Below are 12,365 nucleotides of genomic sequence, written 5' to 3' on the forward strand. Positions count from 1 at the left end.
ACGCAGCTAGCGCGGCCTCCGCCGGGTGCGCTCGCGCTTAGGCGATGGTCGAAAAGCGCTCTACGGCCGCTTTTCACCAAAATTGCAGCTCCTTGTAGCAGATCAATGCGACCGGAACGGCGTAACGAAAAATATGCGAACCTTTGGAACGGATTTCTTTCTTCTTTTTTTCTCGATAAGAAGGAAATGCTACGCCTTGGAGCGGCTTTCTTTGTTTTTTTTCTAAAAAAGACAAAAATGCTATGCCTTGGAACGGAAATTTGAGTGTAAAAATGGGGGTCCCCTCCGCGGCACATACCCACTATGCATTATATACTGAGTGCCCCCCCCCCCCCCGGGGATGGATGAAGCAATTCTGACTGCCTGGGTTCGCTCACTCAAGAAGCTTACAATGGTTGACAAAGTTGCTCCATCAACGCCATACTTGACAAGTTTATGTATCACCGCATTATGGTTGACACGGTCGAAGGCTTTTGAAAAGTCTATGGTGCAGATCGAGCGTAGCACAACGACCAGGCTTGTCTATTAAACCACGGAGGATTGTGTTTAAGAGAATTACCAAGTAGTGAGTAGTTGAACTTCCCCTCACATTGCCAAACTGACGCGGATCCAGATGAGGTGTAAGGTCTCTAATCAGGAACTGCGAAAGGAAACTTTCGAAAACACGTGACAGTATTGGGGTAATCGAAATAGGTCTCAAGTCGGAATAGCTGGTGACTGGATACGACTTTGGTATTGGTGTTACAACGTACAGAAGACTTCCAACGAGACGGAAATGTACCCTGGTCTAGACTGGCATTAAATATAACTGCTAAAGGACCAAAGAGTTCGAAGGCAAATTCTTTTATCAGCTGTATGGGGATATCCTCCGGATGAATAGTTTTGGAAGAATTCAGCCTTTGGAGCATCTCAAAGATCTTATATCTCTGGATTTTAGGTGGTGGTCCTTTAGAGGGTAGAAAGGCCGGACAAGACGAAAGATCCAAGGGAGGCAATTCACAGCAAATATTCGCAAAGAAGTTGTTGATGTGTTTCGCCTGTTCAGAGGAGGTTGTGCCAAATTCCTGAGGAAAACTGAAAGAAGACTGCTTGTTCAAGCCTGCGAGAGAGCGAAGCTGTCTGTGCCATTTACCAGGATTGGATGTTTTCATCGCTGCAATCTTCCTCTGGTAATAGAGAGACTTTCGCTTCTTGATCTCACGTTGAATCTTATTCCTCAGTTTCCTGAAAGTTGATCGATCATCTTTCTCAAATGCACGTTGTCTCTTTCGGATGAGGGACTTCAATTATCCAAGGCTTGTCATTGGGTGAACAACGACGAACAACAAGTGGAAAATGTTGCCGATAAACTTGCCCTAATAACGTCTGTAGAGATTGCACCATTTCATCTGGAGATTCAATGTCATTCAGGTAACTAAAGTCATATGAGGTGATCCAGCGACCAAAGGATCGTATAGAGGAATCACGCAAAGGCCGATGACTACACCTTGTTGTAGATATAGCCGGGGCAAGAAGTCTTCGGGACCATCAGCATGCACTGTGGAATGATCAGAGCTGGCAATAGGTGCCGCTACCAAAGGCTCTTTGTAGAACTCTCCACAGTCAGTGAAAATCATGTCAAGTATTCGGTTCTCTCTAGTTGGCTGATTGACAAGTTGTTCGACGTTAAGATGTCTCACAAATGGTTCAGTGTCTAGATCATTGAAGTCTCCAAGTATCATAATTGTAGAATCTGAGAAAGAGTTACGTATATAATCACTCATGTAAATGATATGATCAGTGATCTCTTCCTTCAGATTTGTACCTGGTGGTGAATAAACAACGCAGATGAAAAGATTCACTGATTTTCGGACATAGTTGCTCAGATTAGTCTTAACCCAGATGGCGTACATTTTTTGCAAAATTCGTTGCATCGGGATTGGAATTTTTCTTTGGAGCCTTTTAAGGTTCTTGAAAAAGGGGTTCTTAACAGTCCTTTTATATACAGTTCTACGAGAAACCATTATAATCTACAAAAAAGATATTGATGTTGTAATATAAACAACAAAATTAGAAGCTTCTTCACACAATCATGTATACCCCTGGATTTTGCGTAAAGAACCTTAAACGGTTCATTATACAATCCATATAGAACCACAGATAGGACTGTTTAAAACCATTTTCTGCACGCTTCTCCTAAGAACATATTTTTCCCTCGGGCCTTTTTTTTTTCTCCAATTGGCGTGAGTGGGGGAGGGGGGAGGCTTAATCCTGGCATATTTCTGGAATTATGCGCATTAAATGTCAAAAATAAAATAAACCTATTGTTTAGAATTGATTTTGATTATTTAAAATATTCAGTCGGACACAGACATTTCCGAGTCAGTTTTTAGCATTCCTTTTAAGAGTGCAAATTTGGATTTTTACAAAGATTGTTAATGGCAATAGAGGTACTTATTTTCTTTTATCATTCTTCCTCTTCCCCCTCCGCCTCTCCATTTTGCCCTTCTCCTCCAACTTCTTTTCCTCTACTTCTTTTTCATCTTCTTCCTCTTCTTCACCATCATCATCATCATCATCTTCATCATCATCATAATTTATTATTTTCTTTCACTTTCTCTCCCGGCCTTCTCTCTCCAATAAGCCATTAAAGGGAAAAGGAACATGGAAAGGAACTGAAATAAAATTAATTGCACGTGAAATTTAATTGACCACAAGAACAAAATATCACTATCCGTATATTAAGCACACACACAAAAAATCACAAAGAAAAACACATTTCTCCTTCATACAATTGCAATGATTTCTGTACGAAAGGAAAAGAAAGGTCTTTGCATAATTCCTTCCAATGTCGATCACTAAATAAGAAGATTCAGTTCATAGGTTTTCAGGTGAATCGGTCATTAAGATTGTTTGACCATAAAAACACATAATTTTCACTAGTAGCGTACGCAGGATTTTTTTCAAAGGGGGGAAAGGTGTTCAAGCAGAGAAATGTTGACAACCCCCCCCCCCAAAAAAAAGCAATTAAATAGATAAAAAGGTCTTCACCACAAATTTTAGGGGGGGGTGGGTATCAACAAATTTAAGGGGGGTTGAACCCCTGTAACCACCCCCTGCGTACGCCACTGATTTTCACACATGCAGCGGTTGACAATTTCTATTTAATCTTTATCGTAATGAGTAACACTGCATGTATTTAGGTGTCCGTCAAAGTGCAAAACCACATGCTACCAATACATACTTGCCAATTGCAAACGAGATTTTGTAACAAAACACTTTAATGTGCCCCTTATATTAAAAGAGTGTTATTTAAATATTATGAAGTAGGTTTCAAGTGATCATTATTTTTGTGCACTGTTTGTCAATAATATAGCCTGGTTTTGGATATGAAATTTAACATTTTATTCGAAAAGAAAAAATAACACAGTAATCTAATTATAGTAATAATTTAACTTAACTGAATCAGCAGGTTTTCGGAAATAAGGTTCTTTTATGAAAGAGGGGGGGGGGGGCAATAGTCTTTCTTTTAAGATATATCAGAAATGATTATTCCCAATGCATACAGACTGACAGACCTCCCCCAAAAAACAAACAAACACGCTCTTTCTTTTCTTAAAAGGGCAGACGGAAAGGATCCCCGCCTTTTTCATAAAAAAAAAATGAATAACGGGGAGGGGGGTACAATACTGGGAATGTGCTATTCAAGTTCCAAAACTCCCCCACCAGAGGTGTCGATCCTGGGGGGGGGGGGCAGGGGGGCGATCACCCCACCAATGAAAATATTGGGGGGGGGGCAAACATATCATTTTGCCCCCCAATAATTCCGCATACATGTGCAAAAATAAAATAAGTTTGCAGTGTTACACAGAAATCAGCTAGCGAGATTGAGATACACAACTCGTTCTTTATTTAAAATCGTGCATGCTCAAAATGTCCGTTTTTCAGATTGGAATATAAAAATTTTCAGCTCGCGCTTCGCGCTCGCATCATTAATGTACCAAAACCCATACTTTTCATGATTAATTAGGTGAACAGAATGTCCCGTTCTCAGTTTAAACCTATAAAGAACTCCCGCTCCGATTTGCAATAATATTTTGTTGAATATATATCTTGTTCTTTATTAAAAACGTCCATTAACCTGTCAATTTTTTGCAGATCGAAATATCAAAATTTTCAGCTCGCGCTTCGCGCTCGCATCTATTGTTATTTTAGATACCCATCCTAATCATTAGTACAAAAATGAATCTTTCAGGTCAGAATATAAAGACATTTCAGCTCGCTCTTGGTACTCGCATCATCCGTGTAGTGAGATATGTATCCTCCACATGAGTTAATGCTAATACAAACAGTCCTAAACAGGTACCATTCTATAAAATTTCAGCTCGTACTTCTCGCTCGCATTAATTTGTTGGTGAGATATGTGTCCGAGTCTCTTTCTCATATATAAATAATTAGGCCTGAGTGTGTGTGTGGGTGAGTTTGTTTGGTGTGATCGAGCACCTTTAGAACGATTCATGATTTTGCCCCCCCCCCCCAATCTGAAAAATGGATTGACGCCCCTGTCCCCAACCATTTTGATAAATATATTTGGCCTCGATTTTTCTGACCATTTTTTTTCTTAAGAGCAGGGGTGCAAGATGTCAGAATGTCATTCATCGTTAAAAAGGGTTTGATTTATGTCAGTTTCTCCTAATCATCGTCGTCATCGTCGTACTCAGCCGCCAGCTGCTCCGGCGTCACCAGGGTCTTCAGCATCCTCTCCATCTTATCCAGCTGGCCTTTCAACTTTATCTGTTGCTCCTCCATCTTCGCGAACTCCACATCCAAGAGCTCCTGCTCCCCACCGGCTCCCGGTTTCAACCCCTCCCCGTCATGCCGGGGCGTGCAGGAGCCAGTGGGACTGGTGGCTCCATGCTGAGGGCGGACGGTACGTCTCCGTGTCGTCACTCTCCTGTAGGAGTTGCGTCGGGAGGTAGTGTAGCGGCGGGATCCACCTCGCTTGAGTTCCAGGATGGATTTCTCGAGGAGGCGAAGGCGATGTCGGAGGTCGTTCATGTTGTCCATGGTCGCGAGGTTGGAATCAATGCTCACATCCTGAGTAACGAAAAGAGAATTGTAGTAAAGCAAACAATCTGAAATGAGCAATTAACTTAAAACTCGATAAAACATGGAGGAAAAAAGAGAATCATACAACATGATACTTTGATGCTTTTGAGGCCATGAATAACTTAGATGTTGACAAGAATAAAAGTGTTCCAACATCAAAACCATAAAAATGTTAATTATAAAACTAGTACTTGTTATATGCAGCAAAACAAATAGCTTGGGATCTTGAATGATAGGGCATATCGATTTTTCTTAAAATAAATTCTTCATATTCGAAGATACCCCTTTGCTCTCACTTTAAAATAATATTTTGTTTTCTTAATAATGTGTATTAATGTTTCGCCTTTTATTACAATTAAATTAGATAATAAATATGTGGATTCCCATGTTTCTTTGCTTTGATCACTATGGAGGAAGAAAAATAAGATAAAAAGAATCATTAGTGCAAATATTTTGATTTACCTTGTCAGGCTTTTTGGCAATGGGCGTGGCCTTTTCCAGGAAATCGCTTTCTCCGTTCAACTGTCGGATGTAACCCATAACACCTTGAAATCGGCTTGGTTTGGTACTGATCATTTTTTTACTCACTATGGCAGAACGCCACATAAAGAGCGGTAGAGTCCGCTGTACTTCCATTGCCAGGTCCACCTTTTGAAAGGTAAAACATGAATTATTTCAAAAATAATCGTCTCCAAACTTCTCATATAGGCTAATTATTATTATTATTACTATTATTATTATTTTGATATTGCATGGTAAATAGGTGACACGACATTTTGCTCCGGGTATTATTTCTTCTAAGATGAAGGGTTGGGGTTGCAATAGGGTTTTTAGGACATGGTATTAAATCCAGGGTTGAAATTAGTGATTCGATTAAAGTGTTGAATTTATATAGCGGAGCAATATTGTCGCCAGAGCAAAATCATGGAACCGGTAAACAAGCTTATTTTTTGTTTGATTATTGGATCCATTGTACGCATTGTCCATTTATTATTTTAACGAATTAGAAAATCAGAAAACGAAGTAAATTTTTAAAAGAAGCTAATTAGCAAATTGAGTTTTTCACCACTTTTATGAAGTCACCATTACAGTGATTCACCGTCAAAACCTTGCACCACCAGTCCACAATCCCTACCACATTCACCAAAACGTTGCGCACTATACGTACCATTCCACAACATCCACACCTTTCACCACAACGTTGCATCACCAGTCCAGAACCTTCACACCTTTCACCACAACGTTGCACCACCAGTCCACAAACTCCACACCTTTCACCACAACATCCACACCTATCACCACAACGTTGCATCACCAGTCCAGAACCTCCACACCTTTCAACACAACGTTGCACCACCAGTCCACAAACTCCACACCTTTCACCACAACATCCACACCTATCACCACAACGTTGCATCACCAGTCCAGAACCTCCACACCTTTCAACACAACGTTGCACCACCAGTCCACAACCTCCACACCTTTCACCACAACGTTGCACCACCAGTCCACAACCTCCACACCTTTAAGCACAACGCTGCACCACCAGTCCACAACCTCCACACCTTTCACCACAACGCTGCACCACCAGTCCACAACCTCCACACCTTTCACCACAACGTTGCACCACCAGTCCACAACCTCCATACCTTTCACCACAGCGTTGCACCACCAGTCCACAACCTCCATACCTTTCACCACAACGTTGCACCACCAGTCCACAACCTCCATACCTTTCACCACAACGTTGTACCACCAGTCCACAACCTCCATACCTTTCACCACAACGTTGCACCACCAGTCCACAACCTCCACACCTTTCACCACAACGCTGCACCACCAGTCCACAACCTCCATACCTTTCACCACAACGTTGCACCACCAGTCCACAACCTCCATACCTTTCACCACAACGTTGCACCACCAGCCCACAACCTCCACACCTTTCACCACAACGCTGCACGGTAAGTCAACCACCACCATGTTTTTATAGTCCAAAGGAAAAGGGGGTTCGTTAATCCCATAAAAATATGTGACTTATTCAAAGCAATTGTTAATTTAAAATGTATTATAGGCTCATTCAGAAGATTTTTAATCTGACAAATTGGTGTAAGGTTTGTTGTTTCGATGGTTCGTTTAAAAGAAAAAAAAAGAAGTTCGGCTATTCAAATAAGCTTCGTTAGTACGAAAATAAATACTGAACACAAAACTTATATCATTTCTGCACTCTTTAACATACCAATTTGTCTTTCTCGGATTAATGAGCCCTCCAAATTAAAAAAAAACTTTTTGTTTTCGTTTTGGGGTTAACTGGCTTAATAACATTGGACCTCGTTTCACTTTCAAAATAAAAAAAACCCTTCAGATTAACGGAAACGTTGGACTATTGGAAATTCAGAATAACCGACCTTCGAAATAGTGATCTGAAACCACTTTCCAGTGTGGAAAAAGTGCACTCGATAAATCACAGACTACCACCACTATCAATATTTCCTACCTGCATAGCTAGCTGATGAAGGGTCGCCTTTATCCTTATACCATGAATGTCTTCCACCGCCAGACCAACCTGTATATATTGATAATAATAATGATAAAAATAATAAAATGGTGCTTAACTTTTATTCAAAAAATATATTATAGTGCTTTGCAATGTTGATTTGATTAGCAGATAATAGTAATGGAAATGTTAGCAATAATGCAATAAAATACCCCTTATAACAATACAAATTTGCCCTTTCAGTGTCCCCGCCCCATAATAGGGCAACTTTTCTCTTTCTGAAACAATTGCTTGGGGAGAACTTCTAAATTTAAGCTTGTTTCCAATAATAAGTAAATGACTTTCTTTGCATTAATGTTTTGATTGTAGGAGATAGCGCGAACGCAGATCTCCGCTACCATAAATTATACGCCCGAGTTCCCCACGTTTGGGGGAATCGCAAGATTCAGCAAGCCGGAGTGCAATGGCAAGCCTCGCCCTGGGGGTGCATCCTTCTTGATCAATGCGACCCCTGCGCCAGGTAAGTATGATAAGACGAGTTTCTAAAAATTATTATTAAAATCAAAAGCATCGTCATGTAACAGTTAGTGATTCATTCAAACCTCACCGACTTCTTCTGAATATTTTCAAATTTTCACAAGAGAATGAAATTAAAACAAATGTATTTGTTAATATATATATATACATAATATATTTTCATGTGTTTTTTGTAAAAACATCCTGTAAAATGACAAATAAATAGAAAAATATGAAAATTTTGGAGCACTTCTACCCGCAAGCTTTCGTTTTGCCGAACAGGATATGAATATTCATTAGTCTTTGACTTTGACCTATGACGTCACCAAAGAGTGCTGCACACAGCGTAGCGGCAATCAATCACAAATCTTTCTGCATTGCATCCACTCAAGTGCGTCTGTTCATCTGCACTGCATTTTATGCCATTTGCACAGTCTCCAACAAAGACTGTGCAATAGATCAGTTGAAGCCGTAGAAATATATCTATACTGGAAAATCATGCTTTGAATTTGGAATTCCAACCAACAACGATACTTGAAACTTATAAAGCCCATAATAATCAGTATTTAAAGACTCTATAATTATAATGCGCTTGAATAATGATGTATGAATATTATTATGCCGATATTAATAATTCTATCTAAATATTGATGTATGCCATACTTTACTCATTAAGATAAAAAGATATAGAGATCAGATACACATCTGTTAACCGGGTCGTTTGTTTGTTTTCACTTTTTAAATTGAAGTGTTTTTACTTTTAAAATTGAAGTTGATGAATTTGGTGTACCATTTTCGTCACTTTTATAACAACGAAACAAACTAGGGGTTTAAATTTTTTTTTTTTTTTTTGGGGGGGGGGTGGGGTTATCACCCCGCTTAATGCTGATACACTCTAAATGAAAGGGTGAAAAGGGGTTAAATCACCCTTTAAAATGACCCGAGGAGTGAAAGAGTGGAAAACGCTGTCCTCGGCTCAGTCCTTTTCCACTCTTTTCGTTGTTTGTGTTTTCAGAGTGTAAAAAGGGAAATTGGCATTGAGGATGTTGCAGAACTCACCAATAGATTCCCGAACAATATAGGCATGACGACTAACATGACCGTGAACATGATCGCCGTCAGCTCGGGATGAAACACACTGGTCAGAAAGAAATCCTTTTCTCCATCTCCTTCCAATGTGTTCGATGTACCAAGGTAATCTTGACTGTGGAATATATCATCGTAGTTAAACTCGCCGAGGAGCATCGTGAAGACTTTCATTATGCAGTACTCCAGCTGATGAAAACTATTCTGTAGAGTGAAAAGTTGATGCATACGAACGCGGGAATGAACATTATTTTGTAAAGCATATATAGCAATTTAAAAAAAAATATCAAAATACTGGGCAATACACTGGAATCTCTCTGTTGTTTACGTTATAAATTTTCTTTAAAAAAATTCTACTCCAGAGTATCGACAATACTTGTAATCGTACATTGTGCCAATTTACAGAAAATTTGTATGGGTATGAAACCTTTTTGTAATAGCGTAGAACCATAGAGTAGCTCAAATAATATATCCAACAAGCACGCAAACACAAAGGCAATTCACTTCTACATCGTTCTCTACAATAATTAGCAGATCCAATACAGGGTCCGCGGAATGGTTTATAAAGTGGGGGGGGGGGCTGACCATGCAAAAAATCACAATCAAATGGTCATTTTTACGTTTTTGTACACGGTTTTGGAAAAAAGTGGGGGGGGGGCTGAACCCCCTCCCCCGCTTCCGCGGCCCCTGCAATATGTATTGAAGCGCCCCCTATATACTGGTATTGTGTAACATGAACCTTTAATTAATAAACGATAAAACAAAATCATAGTGACATTATTGAATATACATTTTTTACTTCATATCATTCTACTTACCTGATTCATAAGTAGAGAATAGAAACCCAATGCGAAAGCAACGAGAAACAAAACAAGTAGGATGACGATCTTCAGAAATGTCCGCAATATGTCTACAGTTCGCGATAAAAAGGGAATTGAAATGGATTAGATTTTATTTAAGATATTAGTGTTTCACTGTAATTTCCTTGTTTCTTAATCCAAGTATTTAAATCAAGGAATTTATCTAAAGCGTGTTTCATATTCTTATTTTGAAATCGACGGTACGTTAAAATTCTGAAGGTTCATTTTTTCTGGGAATAGGGTTTATTATTCCGAAGGTTCATTCATCCACAATGAACTTTATATAATCTAGCCTCCGAAATTTATATAATCGGACCATATTTCGTTTTAGGAGTTACGAGTCTTTATAACGAGCTTTATTCGAAAAGAAAAAAGAAATAATAAAGCTTCAAGTTTCGGTAAGTATTTTCAAGAAATAATGCATAGTGTACCAGAAACATGATTAGCCTGAGGAATGTGATTCGTTCTCCCATACACCCTTCAAAGTGTTATCTCTACTTAATCAAACGCAAGTCCCATTAGCTATGCCCACATCTAATTGGTTGAAAGTCAAGTTGCGTATGGATCGCGACTCTGATTGCTTGGTTGAACATGAAGTTGCCTTTTGGATGGCGTCTCTGATTGGTTGAAAATGAAATTGTGTTTTGGATTGCGTCTCTGATTGGTTGAAAATGAACATGCGTTTGGATCGCGTCTCTGATTGATTGAAAATGAAATTGCATTTGTGATTTCATCTGTGAATGGTTGAAAATGAAGTTGCGTTTTGGATTGCGTCTCTGATTGGTTGAAATTCAGTTGCATTTGCTACTGGATTGTGACTCTTTGTGCAACGGGCCGCCTGGAAGTTCTTCAACAATTAACGACTCTTCCGGATACAGTAACCGGTACCACCTTCATTTTCATCAGCAGCACAAACTTTCCTCTCCAGTTTTACATCGTAAAGAAAATAACTCCCATTATCATTTCCGTATTTTTATACTATAATAGTTACTTTTCGCTTACATGTAAACATGATGACGTAGATCCCTATCGTTGAGAATCTTCTTATGAATAGAATGAAGTTGACCCATGCTACGAAGATGGCAACGGCTCCACATTGCCATTGCCATGCCTGGTAAAAGGTAGACATTTAAACACAAAATAAATATCTTTTTTGTAAAGAGCATGATTATTTAACATATTAAAGAAAACTTTCCACGGCAAAATGACATCAGTATTGATATAATAATTAAATGGTGATATCTTCTAACAATTGCATTCTGTATACTTACTTGGTTCTCTCCGGGCCAAGAATAATGAGAAAGGGGGCATACCTGCACGCAGAAATAGTTTTTCCAGGGGGGGGGGGGCAAGACTCCTAACATTTTCGAAGAACTCGAAAGCAAGGGAGCAAAGCAACTGAGCTTGTCATTGGGCGCTTTTGTATTTACAAAAGTGAAATTAAAGGATTTCATGCACATTTTGGGTGAACCATTCTGTGAAGAATTTTCAGTAAAAAATGTTAACTTTCAAAATTTCTGGGGGGGGGGGCAACTGCCCCTGCCCCCCGCTGCGTACGGTCATGAAAGATGGAATTCCTCATTTATGCTACCAGTTGAGGTGCATGGTCGGATACGAGTATATAGGGCATATACACCCGGCATATACCAAGTGAGATTTATGATCGGGGGAGGGGCAAGGGGGCGGCGCATGGGGGCATTGCTAATTACCTCTCTGATCATAATGGTATGGTTGTAGCTGACCCCACTCACAGGTAGAACAAGAAGAATAGCAAGAATGTACAGCGACACTTCCAGGAAGTTACCCCAGTTTAGATATGACTGTCGCTGCCAAACAACCTGGCATAACTATAAAGATGAAAAAAATCAAGAACAATAATAAAAAAACAACTATTTACTAGATCCATTTATACAAAATAAAGCCGACCAAACAATCATCCAACCAACATAGCATGTTATCTGTCTATCAGTCCATCTGTTAATCCTTCCAACCAAACATCGATGGAATAAAAAAACAAGTGGAATGCCTCTGGCCGTCTCACCTGCATCACGCGATTCAATATAGCAGCAGTGCTGATTTTGAAAACTACTGGAGCGTTGTGGCCCAGTGGATTAGTCTTCGGACTTTGAAACAGAGGGTCGTGGGTTCGAATCCCAGCCATGGCGTAATTTCCTTCGGCAAGAAACTGATCCACAATGTGCTGCACTCAACCCAGGTGAGGTAAATGGGTACCGGTAGGAAGTAATTCCTTAAAAAGCTGTGTGCGCTATGAACGCCTAGCTTAGCCGGGTAATATAGGAGCGCCTTGAGCACCTAAC

The 12,365-nt window shown here is 39.7% G+C and overlaps 1 protein-coding gene and 1 non-coding gene across 2 annotated transcripts in view; both read right to left on the minus strand.

The window, feature by feature from the left end:
* Positions 1-2,665: 2,665 nt before the first annotated feature.
* LOC129258952 (transient receptor potential cation channel subfamily A member 1 homolog) overlaps positions 2,666-12,365 on the minus strand; it is a 30,238-nt gene continuing 20,538 nt past the window's right edge. Inside the window, exons 18-24 of the mRNA XM_054897202.2 lie at positions 11,757-11,894; positions 11,050-11,158; positions 10,006-10,097; positions 9,161-9,391; positions 7,586-7,654; positions 5,551-5,736; positions 2,666-5,076 (exon numbers count right to left, since the gene is read on the minus strand). Of these exons, the coding sequence (XP_054753177.2) occupies positions 4,672-5,076; positions 5,551-5,736; positions 7,586-7,654; positions 9,161-9,391; positions 10,006-10,097; positions 11,050-11,158; positions 11,757-11,894 (1,230 nt within the window). The 3' untranslated portion in view covers positions 2,666-4,671. The remainder of the gene's footprint in view (positions 5,077-5,550; positions 5,737-7,585; positions 7,655-9,160; positions 9,392-10,005; positions 10,098-11,049; positions 11,159-11,756; positions 11,895-12,365) is intronic.
* On the minus strand, positions 7,952-8,113 carry LOC129259749 (U1 spliceosomal RNA). The gene has a single exon (XR_008584361.2). It is a non-coding gene; the product is annotated as a U1 spliceosomal RNA (small nuclear RNA).

This window comes from Lytechinus pictus, chromosome 4 (assembly GCF_037042905.1).
Source record: "Lytechinus pictus isolate F3 Inbred chromosome 4, Lp3.0, whole genome shotgun sequence".
Taxonomy (NCBI): Eukaryota; Metazoa; Echinodermata; class Echinoidea; order Temnopleuroida; family Toxopneustidae; genus Lytechinus; species Lytechinus pictus.